Source organism: Eurosta solidaginis, chromosome 5, assembly GCF_040869045.1.
Source record: "Eurosta solidaginis isolate ZX-2024a chromosome 5, ASM4086904v1, whole genome shotgun sequence".
Lineage (NCBI taxonomy): Eukaryota > Metazoa > Arthropoda > Insecta > Diptera > Tephritidae > Eurosta > Eurosta solidaginis.
The window spans coordinates 242,189,515-242,205,151 of NC_090323.1; the positions used below are offsets into that span (position 1 = coordinate 242,189,515).

The 15,637-nt window shown below is 38.0% G+C and overlaps 1 protein-coding gene across 9 annotated transcripts in view; it reads right to left on the reverse strand.

The window, feature by feature from the left end:
• LOC137252975 (uncharacterized) overlaps positions 1-15,637 on the reverse strand; it is a 79,491-nt gene that overhangs the window by 11,120 nt on the left and 52,734 nt on the right. For 6 of the 9 annotated variants that reach the window (XM_067789155.1, XM_067789153.1, XM_067789159.1 and 3 more), the window contains 3 exons: positions 7,054-7,187; positions 6,710-6,994; positions 4,442-6,646 (listed from right to left, as the gene is read on the reverse strand). In XM_067789155.1, the coding sequence (XP_067645256.1) occupies positions 4,444-6,646; positions 6,710-6,994; positions 7,054-7,187 (2,622 nt within the window). In that variant the 3' untranslated portion in view covers positions 4,442-4,443. The remainder of the gene's footprint in view (positions 1-4,441; positions 6,647-6,709; positions 6,995-7,053; positions 7,188-15,637) is intronic. The other 3 variants (XM_067789160.1, XM_067789161.1, XM_067789162.1) reach the window with 3 other exon arrangements.

Genomic DNA, 15,637 nt, shown 5'->3' on the forward strand with positions numbered 1-15,637 from the left:
TAATTAGTCAAGTTTTCTACATTAAAGCCCTAATTGAACTCAATCTTCCATACAAAATACAAATTCTTAATTATCTCATTATTGCCTAATCGAGTGAAAAATTCAGGCGGCTTTGCTTGGTGCTTTGAATTTTATTGTCATTGTCAGAAATGGCAATCAAAAATAAATTATTTTTAATAATTTACGAAAATTAGAAAAAACGAAAAAATTCAAAATTTAATTTTCGCCGCCTTTCCTACAAAAAATAATATGGCTTTTTCGAAAATAGGCACATATTTGGTTAGGTGCAACATCTATGGATAGTTGCGCGTGATTTTATTTTGATTGTATTTATAGTTAACAAGGAAACAGCTGCTTTCCATTTTAACTATTTTTTGTAAAAACGAAATATTTTTTTGGGGCTGCTAACAGATTTTCGCTTAATGTAGCAAAAGGCCCTGTATGAAAAGGGAAACTTAATTATTTCATTAAATAGAATTGTGATTCGATTAAGTTTCTGTGTGAAAATGGTATGAGATTCAAAATATACACTTTTTCTTCCTTTAATTTATGTATATTAAAGAAAAATGTACGTTTAAAAACTTACACTTCCTGAATACAGGCCCTGAACTGCATAATTCTTTAGAACAATTATTTTAATTTTATGATGAATTTATTAACTATGTTATGATCTATTAGTGTGGCTGAATATAGGTTATTTTGTTTAAAGTACGGGCACCAAGGACTCGTGCACTTTCGTAAACCTATGAACACACGAAACCTAAATCAATTTAAAATTCATTGTTCAACGTCGAAAATTCAAGTAGTAAAGGGCTACTTAAACTTCCTTAAAGCTGGAGACATTGGTGCTTTATCGGTAACCGTATCGGTAACCTTTTAACAGCTGATTCGACCAACCTTATGAGAATCAATGCAATCGATTATTGGTGCCGCTAAGGTCGTAACCGTATCGCAGCCAACCAATTGGGTTTTGGTTACCGTCGTAACGATAAACAGCTGATTACGTTAGGGATACGGATACAGCGATACGACATACGGCACCAATGACTCCAGCTTTACCCTAACGCCATAGTCGTAACCATACCCATATCCATATCCATCTCCAATGTGATCGATTAATGGTGTCTTAACCTAAAAATCGTGAAAATTTCATAAAAATGAAGAAAACGCAAAAAATTACAAACATATTCCGCAAAAAATAAGTCTCTTATGCCCTGTTACGGTATACAACTCAACTTAGTTGGGTTGTAATTAAAACAACTCAACTTTCAGACAACTCAACTCCTGTTTGGTATTACGAATTACAACTTATTAAGTTGAATTGGTGTTGCCAACCTCAGAAAGTGATGATTTGACAGATAAATGAACAGCTGATCAATTTGTGGCGGAACTTTAAGCATTTGCAAAAATGATTTTGTTATTACAAGATATTATGTGATATGAAATCCATTTTATAATGGCGAAAATGTTGGTGATTGACATGTCGCGAATACGGAAAACATTCGCGTTATCATTCCAATCCCTTGGAACTACCTAGCACCAAGTAAATGTTTAAGTGACAAATGATGAGCTTCAAATGAAGTTATTTTGCAGATTTGAAAGGAAGTATTTTGGTCATTACTAAACACAATTAAGGACTATTTTCGCAAACGCTTTCGAGGGAAGGCTGTATCCCTATTTTAAAATTATGCGCCACACTTAGATTCCTTGCTGGCAGCTATCAAAAATGCTGTCGAAATGATTTTGGTGTTGGACTGGTTTTAGATATTATTGAGGAGCATATTTGTGCGAAGTGGATTAAAACCCAAACAGCAAAAATTGTATTTTACTCTAAAACAGGATTCCCAGTAGTGATTAGTATCAATGGGACTGACGTTCGCATAATTTCACCTTTTTTGCTGCATCCGAACGGCCAGCCTCGTCTAACTGGAATGTCGCTCCATAAAGTCAAAAAGTTATTAAATGTAATCCTTCGTTTAAACGTTATTTTTTCTATAAATGTGTACAAAATCGTTGAATATTGTTTGACTAAAAAAGGTTTAACTACTGGCTTAAATTTTTTTTTTTGATAACGTTTTATGAGCCCGTGTACCATCTAACTCTTATCAAAGGTGGTATCAAAAGACGCGTTTTGATCTCCGTTTTTGGGATTCGAAAGCGGAAATTAAAAATTTATGTCGAAAAATATTTACAAAAGCCCACAAATTGGCCAAAGAGGGTCCGAAATATGAGGCCGATCCAGAGTTTTTTTTGCACAGAACATTTTTCTGCGTTGGCGGCCTTTGGCCGCGATTTGTAAAAATAACCCTGGGTGGTCCAACGCCTTTCTGCATAAGTGGGTACAAAAAATCTGGCAAAATACAACCACATGAAAATTTGAACCCTAATGATATGACAGATTTTAAATTTTTAATTTTTGTTTTCAGATTCTTAAATCGGAGGTCGAAACGTCTCTTTTGATACCAACTTTAAAAATTTTGTTAAAAATTAGGTGGTGAACCGTCTTTTAAAACGTTATATTTTTGCAAAACAACTGCAAAATTGTATGAGACAACTGCTAGAAATCAGTTGTAATATTTTGACGTCTTCGACAACTACACCAACACAAGGTTGTAAACGGTAATGCCACACAAATTTGTTAGACTTGACAACTCAACCGAAATTTTTTTTGACAGGTTGAGTTGTAATCTGTAATACCAAATTGCGAAATTTCAACCCAACCAGAGTTGAGTTGTAAACGGTATTAGGGGCATTAGTCATAACGTATCAAAACAATGAATAAAATCTACAAAAAGTTATTAAATTCACCAATTCAAACATTTTTAGGTTATGGATATGGCGAGAAACCAAAAACCAATTGGTTGGCTATGGTATGGTTATGGCTTAAGCATTATGGTATGGCACCATTAATCGATTACATTGATTTCCATAAGGTAGGTTCAATCAGCTGTTTTATCTGGTTAGGGTTTTATGGTTATAAGTCACCATTAATTGGCCCTTAAATCGATTGACGTAAAAATGTCATTAGTAGAACGGCCCATACATGACACAAAAGCCATGCGCAAATATAAAACGACGGAATTTGTGCAAATAAAAATTTTGACATACACGGCTCAAAAACACTGCGCAATATTCATTTTTAATGTAGCGCAACAAATGAAACATGTGTTTTAATTGTATAAAAAGGCACTAATTGTATAAAAAAAAAACACTATTTATTTTCCACAGTTCTGGTAATTCACAGTATAAGTCGAAAAACTCGCACCAGAAGCGTTTATTTTCCATTGTATTTATAATTTTTATATTTTAGTTGCAAGACCAGCTCAACTCATTGCAGCACTGCGCAATATTCATTTTTCAACTAGCGCAACAAATGAAACATGTGTTCTAATTGTATAAAAAATTATTATGTAATATTGAATTTGTGTGAATTCCTGTTACAAGCTAGAGATGGTCCTTACGCCTTCGATATTAACATTTTTAAGCAATAATTACTGATGTTATATTATCAGAAACCACAGGTAAACTGTGTAAGATTCACCACACACGAAGAAAAAAGCATGTGCAATATTTGCAGACATGCGTAAATATCAAAATCGTTTTGATTTTAGCGCAGTTCTCTGCGCAAATAGCGCAACCAGTGCACACACGGGGCAAATCCTTGTGCAAATTGGTAATTGGCACAAGGATACTTGAGCCGTGTAATTGGCGTATAGGTAAATAATGGAGATGCCATAACGAAATGTACTTATTCAGCATGTTAACTTATTCATTCCGTACGTTCGGAACATTCGTCTCCATTTAAGAATTTGTGGACTCGGTTTATATTTGGAATATTATGTATATATTTATTTGGAATATTTGGACCTCGTGAGGTAGTATGAAACGAACGTGTTCCGAATATTCTAAATTAATAGTTTATCCGGAACACTTCTATGAATACTTAAACAGAAACGAGCTTTCAAAAGCACAAAAGTTTACCTCTTCTGTCAAAGTCAAGAGCGGAATATAAAGTTCTAAGACAATAAGCCATTTTCTTTTTTTGTCAGCTCATTGCGCCTGCAGAGTAGAGTATCACGAAAGCCTTATCTCAGACTGCTTTTTATTAATTATCACTACTAATACTCGTATACTACTAAAGCTACTTTTCTACTACAATTTTCGCTGAAGGGGATTGAATTATTGCCCGTTTTCCTTACTACGTAAAAGCAACCCGTCCAGATTTTTAAACTTGGGAGTCTCAACGCTCTGTCATCATTGGAGAATAAACCTCTAGTAATTGAATCATGATCTATCTCTTAATTAGGAAATGAAGAAATGAAAAGAAAAGAAAATGTAATTGCGAATTTTTTTTAGGGCTATGAAGTAGTTAAGTATGAATTAAAGGTAATTACGACATGAGACCTTATTGTCATGTAGGTTGATTACCCTAAATTCTAACCTTTAATATTCCGAATCATCATAAAAATGTTGGGCTAATCTCATGCCGACACCTCTGTAATCCGTTTGACTGGAATATGCTTGTGGCGCTGCAACGATCGCGCGCCTTCGGATATCTGTTGGTGAAAAATATGAATCATCACTATTGTAATCATTATTAGTATTATGTTGTTGTATTTGTTCTTGTCTTGATTGTTGTTGTGCAAGCAAATGTTCGGATTGATGATTTTGGGATTGTAATGTTTTCGAAATTTGATGGGAGTCAAAATGAGTTTGTGATTGACCATGCGAGGTTTGTGATTTAGTTTGATAAGAATTTTGTTGATGGTTATGTGGTTGTTGTTGTTGATATTGATTATTATTATTATTGTTATTATGATAAAGTGTTTGTGGGGATTTATTGTTATTGACAAATGCATTACTGACACCCGGCTCCGAAGCATATGCATTCTCGAATGCATTATTGTGATTTGAACGGATGCTATGATGCGGCGAAAGCGGTTTAAGCGTCGGATTCAATGCGTCATTCAATGTGACGTCATAGTCGTTTTCATAGAGCTCGTCCAATGTTATTTTCGGCTGAGGCTCTGGCTCACGCGCCTGAGATACGGGCAATGCGCTTCGCGGTGGCAATGTTGTACGATGGTCCTGTGAGGTTTCACGTTCGTGATTGTTTAAGTCATGTAGATGAGAAAGAGCTGGCTTGGCCGCTGAAACGCTACCGGAATCTCGCAATATCGGGGCACCATGTTCAAGTAAGCGCACACACGATATTGTGGATCCCATATCGATAGGCGTGCTATCGGTTGTATGAGTGCTGAGTGGCTTTAAAGCCACACCAACTGGTTGTAGACCACGTGGTAGATAGGGACTGCCACCGCGTGATGGCAAGAATGGACGCTTAACAACACGTACCGTTGCTGTGCGGCCAGAAGGTGTTTGCGCAGATCCTTTGCTCACTGCAGCTGGCGCTGATGGCACTTCCTCCTCCACCTCTACCTCCTCTAATTCTACATACGCTGCTGGATCTTCTATAGGCGCTGGTGTTGTTGTTGTTGCTGTAGAATGACGCAACCGCGCATTGGCATTTGTCTTAGGCCGTTTTGTTATGGCGCGATTCCGATGTAGCGGTTCAGGCTCTTGTTCGTAAAATTCTTCGTCTTCTTCTATTGGTCGTCTCGGTTTCTTGGTACCTTTACGTGCAGCTGCTTTAGGTCTTAGCCGGTGAACTGGTCGCAGCGGTTGTTCTTCATAGTCGTCATCCACAAAGTCCACATCATCAGCGCCACGACCAACTGGTGGACCAAAAGAGCTTCGATTACGTGTGGAAAAAAGACGCTTCCGACTGCCACTATGACTGTCAAAGGGATCAAGGGATCCGCCACCGTCGACACTATCATACTCGTCTTCATGGCTAACGACTGCATGCTTTTTAGTTGTAGTTGGACGGCGAATTGTTGTACGCGAAGGTTTTTTAACTAACGGTGTATCATTTTGATTGCGACGTCGCGAACTTAGCCCTTCTTCTTCGCCATTCAGTTTACTATCAACAATACGTCTACGTGTGGGGATACGTTGTGGTCTCATATCATCGTACGCTTCATCTTCATAGTACTCCTCTTCGCTTAGGTGTGTGATGTCAGGACTTGGCGTGGTACCAGTTTTTTGTATTGGGTAACTGAACTTTTTCTTTTCATTTAGAGGAACTGGAGGTGCAATTCGTGGAGGTGCGCGTGGTCGCGCGAAAACCGAACCACTACCTGCTTTTGGTGTAATGAGTGCATCTAATGGCTTTGGTGTTGTTTTTACTTTAGGTGGCGCTTCTTCTTCTGCAGCCTCTTCCTGATCTGGTACATTACTTTGTGGATTCTCATAATCGTCTAAGTCATCAATGCCGGACGGAGATGTACGTTTCTCATTAATGCGGCGTCTCCCAGTCAAACGGCGTGGCGGTAGATCAATTGTATCTGTGGAAGGTGTTATGCGCGACTTGTCCTTACGACCTTGTGTTGCACGATCTTCGGTAAAACGACGACGCTCCTCACCATTCAAACGAGCTGCAGCTGGTGTAGTTTTTCGAGCTCCACTCTTTCGTCGTTCAGCCGGTTTGTTACGTACATTAGGTCGATCATATGTACGTCGATCAGTATCATAGTCTTCTTCTAATTCTTCTTCATCGCGAAAACGATCTCTAAGGTTATGACGCCTACAATAAAACAATCATTATAAACACATATTAAGTTTTTAATCTTATTCTATATGTATGTACCTTGGCTTATCTTCGGTGTAGTCTTCATCATATTCAGCAATGGGCTTGCGTTGGCGGGGTTTTGGTTTACGTCTCCGATTCAAATGATCTTCATAGTAATCATCTTCGTAAACTGCTGCCGGCTCCTCTTCTTCTTCATAATAGTAATCGTCTATTGGCCGACGATTAATTGGACGGCGTAATGGTCGTAGTGGTCTTATAATACGCCTTCGTTGAGTTGGTGGTGGCTCTGTTGTAGTTGTTGTCGTAGTTGACGTTGTTGTGGCCATATAAAGATCATCATTTCTAAAAAACCCATTATGAAAATCAATCTATACCAAACGCTCTTATAAATGGGAAATCACCTGTTCCAATAGTTTTTCGAACCCTCACAATCGACATCGGACACAAAGTGGCATATGAAAGTTCGTTGATCAAATGCAGTAAAATTGGCGCAAAGGAAATCGTGTCGGATGCCATACACGCAATGATGATAGACCTGTAATAAAACGAAAGGTGAAGCAATACGATTTTCCTGCGTACATCTACAAATGGTCTTTCCTTTAAATGGTTATTCGTCTTAAGTGAATAAGTTAGAAGAGTCTGAGGTGATCGAAAAGCTTGAGCAGAATGTTTCTCATAAACTACTGGATAATGGACTCCGCAGGATGAAAGTTTGGCAACCCTCAATACTATTCAAAGACAGCTACTATATCAGACGATAAAATAGTCCGGAGTTGGACTTATTAGACGGTCCGACTTTAGAACTTATAGCTAAAGACCTTAAGATCCAACAGACCGAGTACTCCAGCAACACTAAGTTTAAAGTGTGAATGTGTGAAAACTTCTTGCAAGTGGCTAAAGCTTGCGAAACGAAGGCTTTAATACTGAGATACTTTTAGGCCAACGCAGTTAATCCTACTACATACATATATACACATTCATCCTAGCAAATCCTCTCTCGCCTCGCTACGGTCACTATGCCGATTTTTTCTCCGTCTGCCTCTTCATTTTCTATGTTGCTTTCTTCTTCCTCTTATTAACCCTCAATCTCTTCCTTCTTTTTCATCTTCGTCTCTCTTTCCCGAGCTCGTTCTCGCCGATCTTTTCCGGTCTTTTCTTCCTCTTTAACCTTTCTCCTTTTTATTAGGTTTCACTTTTGTTACTTCAATACCTTTACTCCGCTTGTTTTCTCTTAAACTTCCCCTCTACCTCCTCCTTTTCTCTTGTTCATCTTCTACTTCCCCTCCCTTTTCGTTTAACTAAACTTCTGCCACTAAGATTTCTCTTCCACTCCTGTATCCTTTTCCTTTTTAATATCCTTCTTCCTATTCTTCTTACTCCGTCTTTCTATCTTTTCTTTCCCTGCCACAATGCAATTTATCTTCGCCTTCCATCATACTTCCTCTTTTTCTCTTCAAATCTAAGAAAAATATTTTATGAGCGCGCATCCATTTTTTTGTGTACATAAGCGGCAAACAGTTTTATAATTTCTTCGTCAAATGTTGCCGGCATACCCGGCTTAAATCCACATTGGGGTTTGCAGCGCTGCTTACGCAGAGACGCGGCTGCAAGCGGTATTATATATCCACACCTTCGAGGAGATTTAGATCACCGTGGCGTGGTGGAACCGTACTCGGTTACCATACCGAAGGCCCTTGCTTCAAGTCCCGGGGAAAGCAGATCAAAATAGTGCAGAAAATAGTATTTTTAATCAGAAAAACGTTTTCCAAGCTCAACCCTTGGCAGTGATTTGTCAAAAACCCCGAGTGTACTTCTCAGCGAAAATTCATTTGCTTTGCGATGCTGTTCGGGGTCGACATAAAACAGGTAGGTCCCTTCAGCCAGTTTGTGGGAAAAATTAAAAAGTAGCACGACGAAAGAGAATCTCTTTGGAGGTATATCGCGATAAGTGTTTTTAACCGATAGAAAAGGTGCGGCTGTGTGAAACTGGCACCCTGAAATAAGATTATTTTAAATAAAAACTACGACCCAACCTACTTGAATTCACAACTCATGTTTCTAATGGATTTAGAGAACATCTCCACACCGGTGTTGTTTACACTGATTTCAGTAAAGCATTTGACAAAGTTTCCCACTCCTTGCTTATCCACAAGCTGGATTGACTTGGCTTCCAACCTGGTCTCACCCAGTGGATATCTTCGTATCTCTGGGGTTGTTGTTGTTGTTGTAGCGATAAGGTTGCTCCCCGAAGGCTTTGGGGAGTGTTATCGATGTGATGGTCTTTTGCCAGATACAGATCCGGTACGCTCCGGTAACACAGCGCCATTAAGGTGCTAGCCCGACCATCTCGGCAACGATTTATTTGGCCACATTAAACCTTCAGGCCATCTCTCTCTCCCATGAGGAGCTTGGGGTCGCCAGAGCCTCGTCTGTTACTGAAACAGGATTCGCCACGGATAGGTGAGGTTGACAATTGGGTTTGGAGAAGTTATATATTGCGCTGGCAACCTGAAGGGTTGCGCTACACAGCCCCTTGAACCTGGTATTTTAGTAGCCTCTTGCGACAGGCATACCTAAATAAAAAAAAAAAAACAGGCATACCTACCGCGGGTATATTCTGACCCTCTAACCCGCTGGGGGTAGAACGCAACAAGTAATTTTTAAAAATACTCTTTCAGATGTCATTAATGTTTCCTCTGGAGTCCCACAGGGCAGTCATCTCGGTCCAATTCTGTTCTTTTTATTTATTAATGATATCTGTACCACAATAAAATATTCCAAAATTTTAATGTATGCTGATGATGTAAAACTTTTTAGGTGCTATGCGTCTATTGAAGAACGTCCCTTGCTTCAAGGGGATTTAAACTGCTTAGTTCCTTGGTGCAACGCGAATTCAATGCCGCTGAACATCAATAAATGTAAATTCATGTGCGTCTTTCGGAGATCTTTGCCAGCAGCCTCTTACGTAATTGATAATTTTTGTCTTGTATTAGTAAATTCTTTTGTTGACTTGGGAGTCACCATGGATGCTAAACTTAGTTTCAACCTTCATATTATGACTACTGCCAATAAGGCTAGAGGTGTTCTATCATTCGTGAAGAGATGGTTTAAAGAATTTAATGACCTTAACCAAATCTCTTTTTGCCACATTAGTTAGACCGATACTAGAATACGGATCTATGGTCTGGAATCCGCGATATCAAGTTCATGCAGATAGGCTTGAGTCAATATAGAAGCAATTTTTACTTATTGCTTTAAGGAATTTTTATTGGGACTCTGCGTATAATCTTCCACCTTATACTAGTCGGCTAAAACTTATCAATCTTCCAACTCTCGCTAGTCGTAGAGAAATACTAGGCGTATTTTTTATGGCTAAACTACTGAATGGACCAATTTCCTGCCCCTTACTTTTTAACGACGTAAACTTCAATGTCCCATCACGAGCGTTAAGACATTACAAACCTCTTCTTTTGAGGCAGTGCAGAACTAATTTCGAATTAAATGAACCTTTCGTTGTTTGTGTCATGATTTTAACTCTCATTCGAATTCATTTGATATAACGGATTCACTTTTTACTATAAGGAAAACTGTCCGATCCTATCTTAACTCGTAACAAACTAAAAAAAAAAATAAAAAAAAAATCTTTATATGCTAAAAGCGTTAACTTATTAAACAATTTACTATATGTGTAATTTTCAACTGTTATGTATGAAAGAGGGATTAATGTGTCCATTACTTACGATTAGGCGTGGTCGGATGGTCGAGTTTAAATCAAACACGTTTAGTTAGAGTTTAAATGGACATTAATTCATTTTCTTTAATTGTTGTATTGAATAGTTGTTTTTAAAAAGTAATAAAGGATATTTAAAGATATTTAATTAGATTGATAATTTCAATTACATTTCGTTAAAACGTTAACACGATGACGACTCAGCAACAACTGCTTCGTGCCTTTTTGTAATTTCATCATACAGGGTGATTCACGTGCCTGTTCTCCCATCGTTACAAGGTGATTCATATGTTAACTTTGGTTGATCAGCCTCTACTCAGGCATGACTTACATTATTATCATTTACATGTATAATACTCAGCTGATGAGTTTTATTCTGTAGCTTAGCAGTTTTAGATCTCAACGCTTAACAAACCTCCGCCTATCAACAACTCGGCAAAAACAAAATCCGTGCGTCATGCGGATGCGTCCCTCGTGTTATCGTTTACTTAAAACTTTTTTATTTTCATTCATAATTATTCATAAAAAACTGATTAAAATAGCGCAGGAAAATATTTGCGAGTAGATGACTACTACATTTCTTCCATAAACAAATTTATTTCATGTATTGAATTTGTGCACTTTTTCATAATAAAAACCAAATTTTCAACAAAAAAAAAAAAAAATAAAAAAATTGTCAGAAAAAAACAAAAGAAAAATCTGGCGCCATATGCGTGTTATTAAATACAAGGAACAAAATCACTTTCTACAAATTAAAATTTTTTATAAAATCTTATTAATAAAATTGGAGACTGAAGGACGGACTTTATCGTCCTATACAATACTCTTTTATTAATATTTGATTGGAAATGCTTGATGTCTTTAATCCATTACGCTTGGCGGTTTTTACGTCGTTCATTATAGAGAACGACCTTTCTGTGGATGCACTACTGTGAGGTAATATTGCTAAGGAGCACATTTATTTAGTAAAATTTTCAAACAAATTTTCTTCTAGAAGACTCTTTCCAGTTCCCAATTTTATGTATCCTTTAAGAAAATCGTCGGAAAATATCTTTTCTATTTTCTCCTTATCATATAACATTAATGATTGCCATTCGTTGTTAAGAATTTCCATGGAACTCTTGTGAAATGGAAAAGCGTTAAGTAAGGGAACAATCGTTGTCATTTGACTAGATTGAATATTTTTTTCATCAAAATATTCCCAAAGGTGTAATTTTTCGTCTTCGAAATTGAATCGTATCTTAATTTCCTTACAAAGGCAAATGTTGGTAGATTTTTGGGCTTTGGTGGTAGAAGTGGTAGAAAATGTAAATGGGCTAAACATTTGGTAGATCTACCAATAAAGTGGTAAAGTTCGTGCACTGGTCTGTCACCATTGTTGAAATATTTTCTAAATTGTTTAATTAAATAAACCTAGTCCAAAGCAACAATACTAAAACATTAACGAAACGCAAACGAAAAGCAAAAATGAGCAGCTACACAAGTTTTGAGGTCAAGATCAACTTGGTAGTAATACATAAGTTTTTTGACACAGTCAATAGTCGGTTGGCAACTTCCAAATCAAGAAAGGAAAAAAAAAAAAATCCAGTAACGTGCGCTACACGCACTGTATGTAGGTACCCAAAGGCAAACATGCAGGCGTATACATTTATTTTAAATATTCATTCAACTTGGTTCCTAGTGTATTTTGTTTTTGTAATGAGGTGAAAATTCAAACATATAACCAGTCCTATGCGATTAATTACATCCATTGTTTAGTTATCTTGAGTGTTGCTACTGTGTACACAGCTCTTTATGAGGTGTAAGCTCATGCTTGAAAGTACAAAAACTGATCGGATCAGGCTGAAAAAACCGTATTTCAGAATTAGGATACGAAGTTAAAGAACGTGCTATGTCGTTGTTCTTGTAGGAGTGCTTCGCCCCATTCAATAGGTGCGACCACTCACAAATTGTCATCAATAACCTCTAACGGGAGTCCAAGGAAATTTGCAGTTTCAGCAGGGTTAGACCAGACAGATAAGCGCGTTAGAGACGCTGATTTCAGAATGCAATTGAAAAGATGGTTGGTGTCATGGGAAATTGAGCTAGACGCGTATCTTCCTGGTTTCCTATACTGTAAGTTTAGAATATTTATCTGCGCTTCGAGGGCGATATTAAGGCCAGAATAGAGGTGGACGGTTGGCACAAGGGTGCTCAAATGGCGGACGAGGCGATACATGTGCACACAGATGGTTCCAAAGTAGTGGAAGGAGTAGGGTCTGCGGTATACTGTGCTGATCCGGAAATAAACAGATCCTACAGGCTGCCGGATTACTGTAGCGTTTTTCAAGCGAAAATAGTAGCCGTAACCAAAGCAGTAGAAACCCTGGAAGAGAATAGCCTAAGCTGCAATCGTGTTAACTTTTATATTGACAGTGAAGTAGCAATTAAGGCAATAATCTCGCATAGCAGAGCATCTAAATGCGTGTTAGAGTGTAAGCAGTCCCAGGAGAGAATCGGGACAGGGAGAAGCATACATCTATATTGGGTCGCAGGGCATATGGGAATAGATGGGAATGAAAAAGCGGATGAACTAGCTAAAAAGGGCGCATCCCTTGAAACTTGCTCCGTAGACGTCCCAATTAGACTGGGCGAGATTAAGCGAAGGCGAGAGATGCACACGATCGACCAAGCAGGAAAGGCGTGTGTTCAAGCGCGGGGCTGTAAAGTGTCGAAGATTATATGTAGGTCTTACAACCTTGGACTAACAAAGTTGCTTCTATCATTAAAAAGAAAGGACTATAGACTGATGACGGGTATTCTGATTGGATACTGCCTTCTGGCGTCACATGCCTTTAAATTAGGCTTGGTCAGTGATAGCAGATGTAGGAAGTGCGGGTTGGAGGAGGAAACGATCGAGCACATTCTGTGCTCGTGCCCTGCGCTTGCCAGGTTAATACTCCAGCTATTAGGAGTGATACAGCTGTTAGATCTAGAAGCAGCAAGTGTCTTAAGTCCTATGAAGCTTCTAGTATTTGCCGAGAGGACGGAGTTATTGTATAGCATAGGTCTTGGTTTTTGATAGGGTTTTTCAGTTTGGTTGTTAAAACAAACTTTTGGTAACACTACGGACTTATTCAGTCTATGTGAGGTCCTCATGGACCGGCAAGTTGAACCTAAACTAACGGGGTTCACTAGGTAATTCCTGGCATAGCAGTTCGACAGATTTTTGTGGATGTCCCTGTGGGTCTTTTTATGCTCTCTTTCTTCATAAGACTGAACTTTTAAGCGCCGCATTTTTTCATAGTGCTTACGGAGATGACTTCTTAAGTTCCTGGGAGTTGGGGACCTCTTCAATCAAATATCTGTTGGGCCGGGATTGCCATGAAAATGCTTGAAAACCTAGGCCATGACGGATTAAAATATCTGGCGCTCATATTCAACCTGTCTCCGTCCACTTTCTTCATCCCTGAAAAATGGAAAACAGGGTAGAACCGCTACTAAAGCCTTGGAAACCAGTTAGCATGGGAGGCCCATCCATCGATGAGCTATGCAATAAAATCAACGATTATCTTCCTAGTCTTTCCAGTTTTTTCACCTTGCGAATTCCGACTCTGTCTCCGACCAAATCCTCGGCGGCCTTATTTACAACATACACATATAAACGTACACAAATCACGCTACCGACTGTCTCACTCTCATGCAGCCGTAATTGTACCTAAAGTCCGTAACAAAGTTCTCGAGTCTCTTTTCGGCAGCACTTGGGGAAGAAGACACACTGGAAGAGACACACTGGAAGAAACTGCGCAATGTTTTGCTAAACACTGCAACGGAAGGTCTTTTTATGTCTCCGGAACATCATCTACAGTGAGGCGAGAATACTCCCCGTAGAGAAGAGAACCAAAAAGAGCGCTCTACCCTAGAATTCGGCTGAAAATTTTGTTTCCAAAATACTCTATCCCAATAATATGATGGACTGTTGACATTGTTAAATGTTATAATTTTATAATCAATTCCATTGGCCGATGTTTGAATGAAAGAATGAAAGTCAGTAAAGCCCACTTGCTGAACGGCAAGTTATTTTTTTTAGCTCAGAGTTAATTTGAAAAAATTTGTCAAAAATATATGACTTTGACCCCTCATGTCAGGTTGACTCTGAGCATGGCTCAATTCTATGGTTGGCTGATTTCATCAGATGATTTTATTTTTTTCATTTCACTGGTATAGGGATTGTCAAAAGGAGATGGCAAACGTAAAGTGTAACCAACACATTGTCAACAATTTGCTGCCGTGGTGGTAAATTTTTTGTAAAAAAGAAATAGTTTCACATTAATTTCAGTTACTTTTTCAGTAAATGCATCCAATTTAGCGCACTCTTTTCCACAACACACAAGAATTGCAAAGTTTTATGTTTTCTTTCCATTCCATTCGCCTAATACCAACACGCCGATTTTGACAATCTGAACAAAGGTATGTTGTTGCTGTAGAGATGAGCCAACGATATAGTTGAACCATGACTGAGTAAAAAAGTTAACTTGCCGTTCTGCGAGTGGAGGGTAAGAAAAAATAAAAGTTTTAAATGAATTTTGAAAAAAAGGAAAAACCATACATTTCCATGTACAAAAATTTATGAAAATAATTGTATTATGGCAATCAGAAAAGCGATATATTGAATTTGTTTCCAAAAGCCGCTGGAATTAAATAAATTGTTTTTTTTTTTTTTATATAAGTGAGCAAATATGAATGATTTAAACCATTTTAGTTGACTCAAAAGTTGACTGCTTATAAACTTTGTTGCATGCAATTATCGCACTCCCGTTTACACCATTCAGTTTTCAGAAATTGATTGAAAAATCAATCAATGCAAATGGGTTTTAAATTCACGTATGTACATTTCAAGATCAGAACGAATGTTTAAAAAATGCTTAGATAGGGCATTCTTAATGCTTGTTCTGGGATGTAGCGTTTAAAATAAACTACAAAAGTTAAGATGGGAGTCACGTAAACCATTTTTGAGATTGGATGTTACTGGCACAAGTGATGGGATGGAATTCTCCACAGCTGTCGAAATATTATTGCAACGATTAGCTATCTTTTTGAAGATTTAATATTTAATACTTAGTACATTACAGTGGGATGACATAATATCAACTGCCACAACGTCAATTGGCCTTATGGCCACTTCAAATAGCAGTAAGGTCAGAATTGAAGTTTTCCTTTGAGCGGCAATTTGAAAAAATGAAGTGTTATTTATGAAAACTTGTTATTTATAAAAA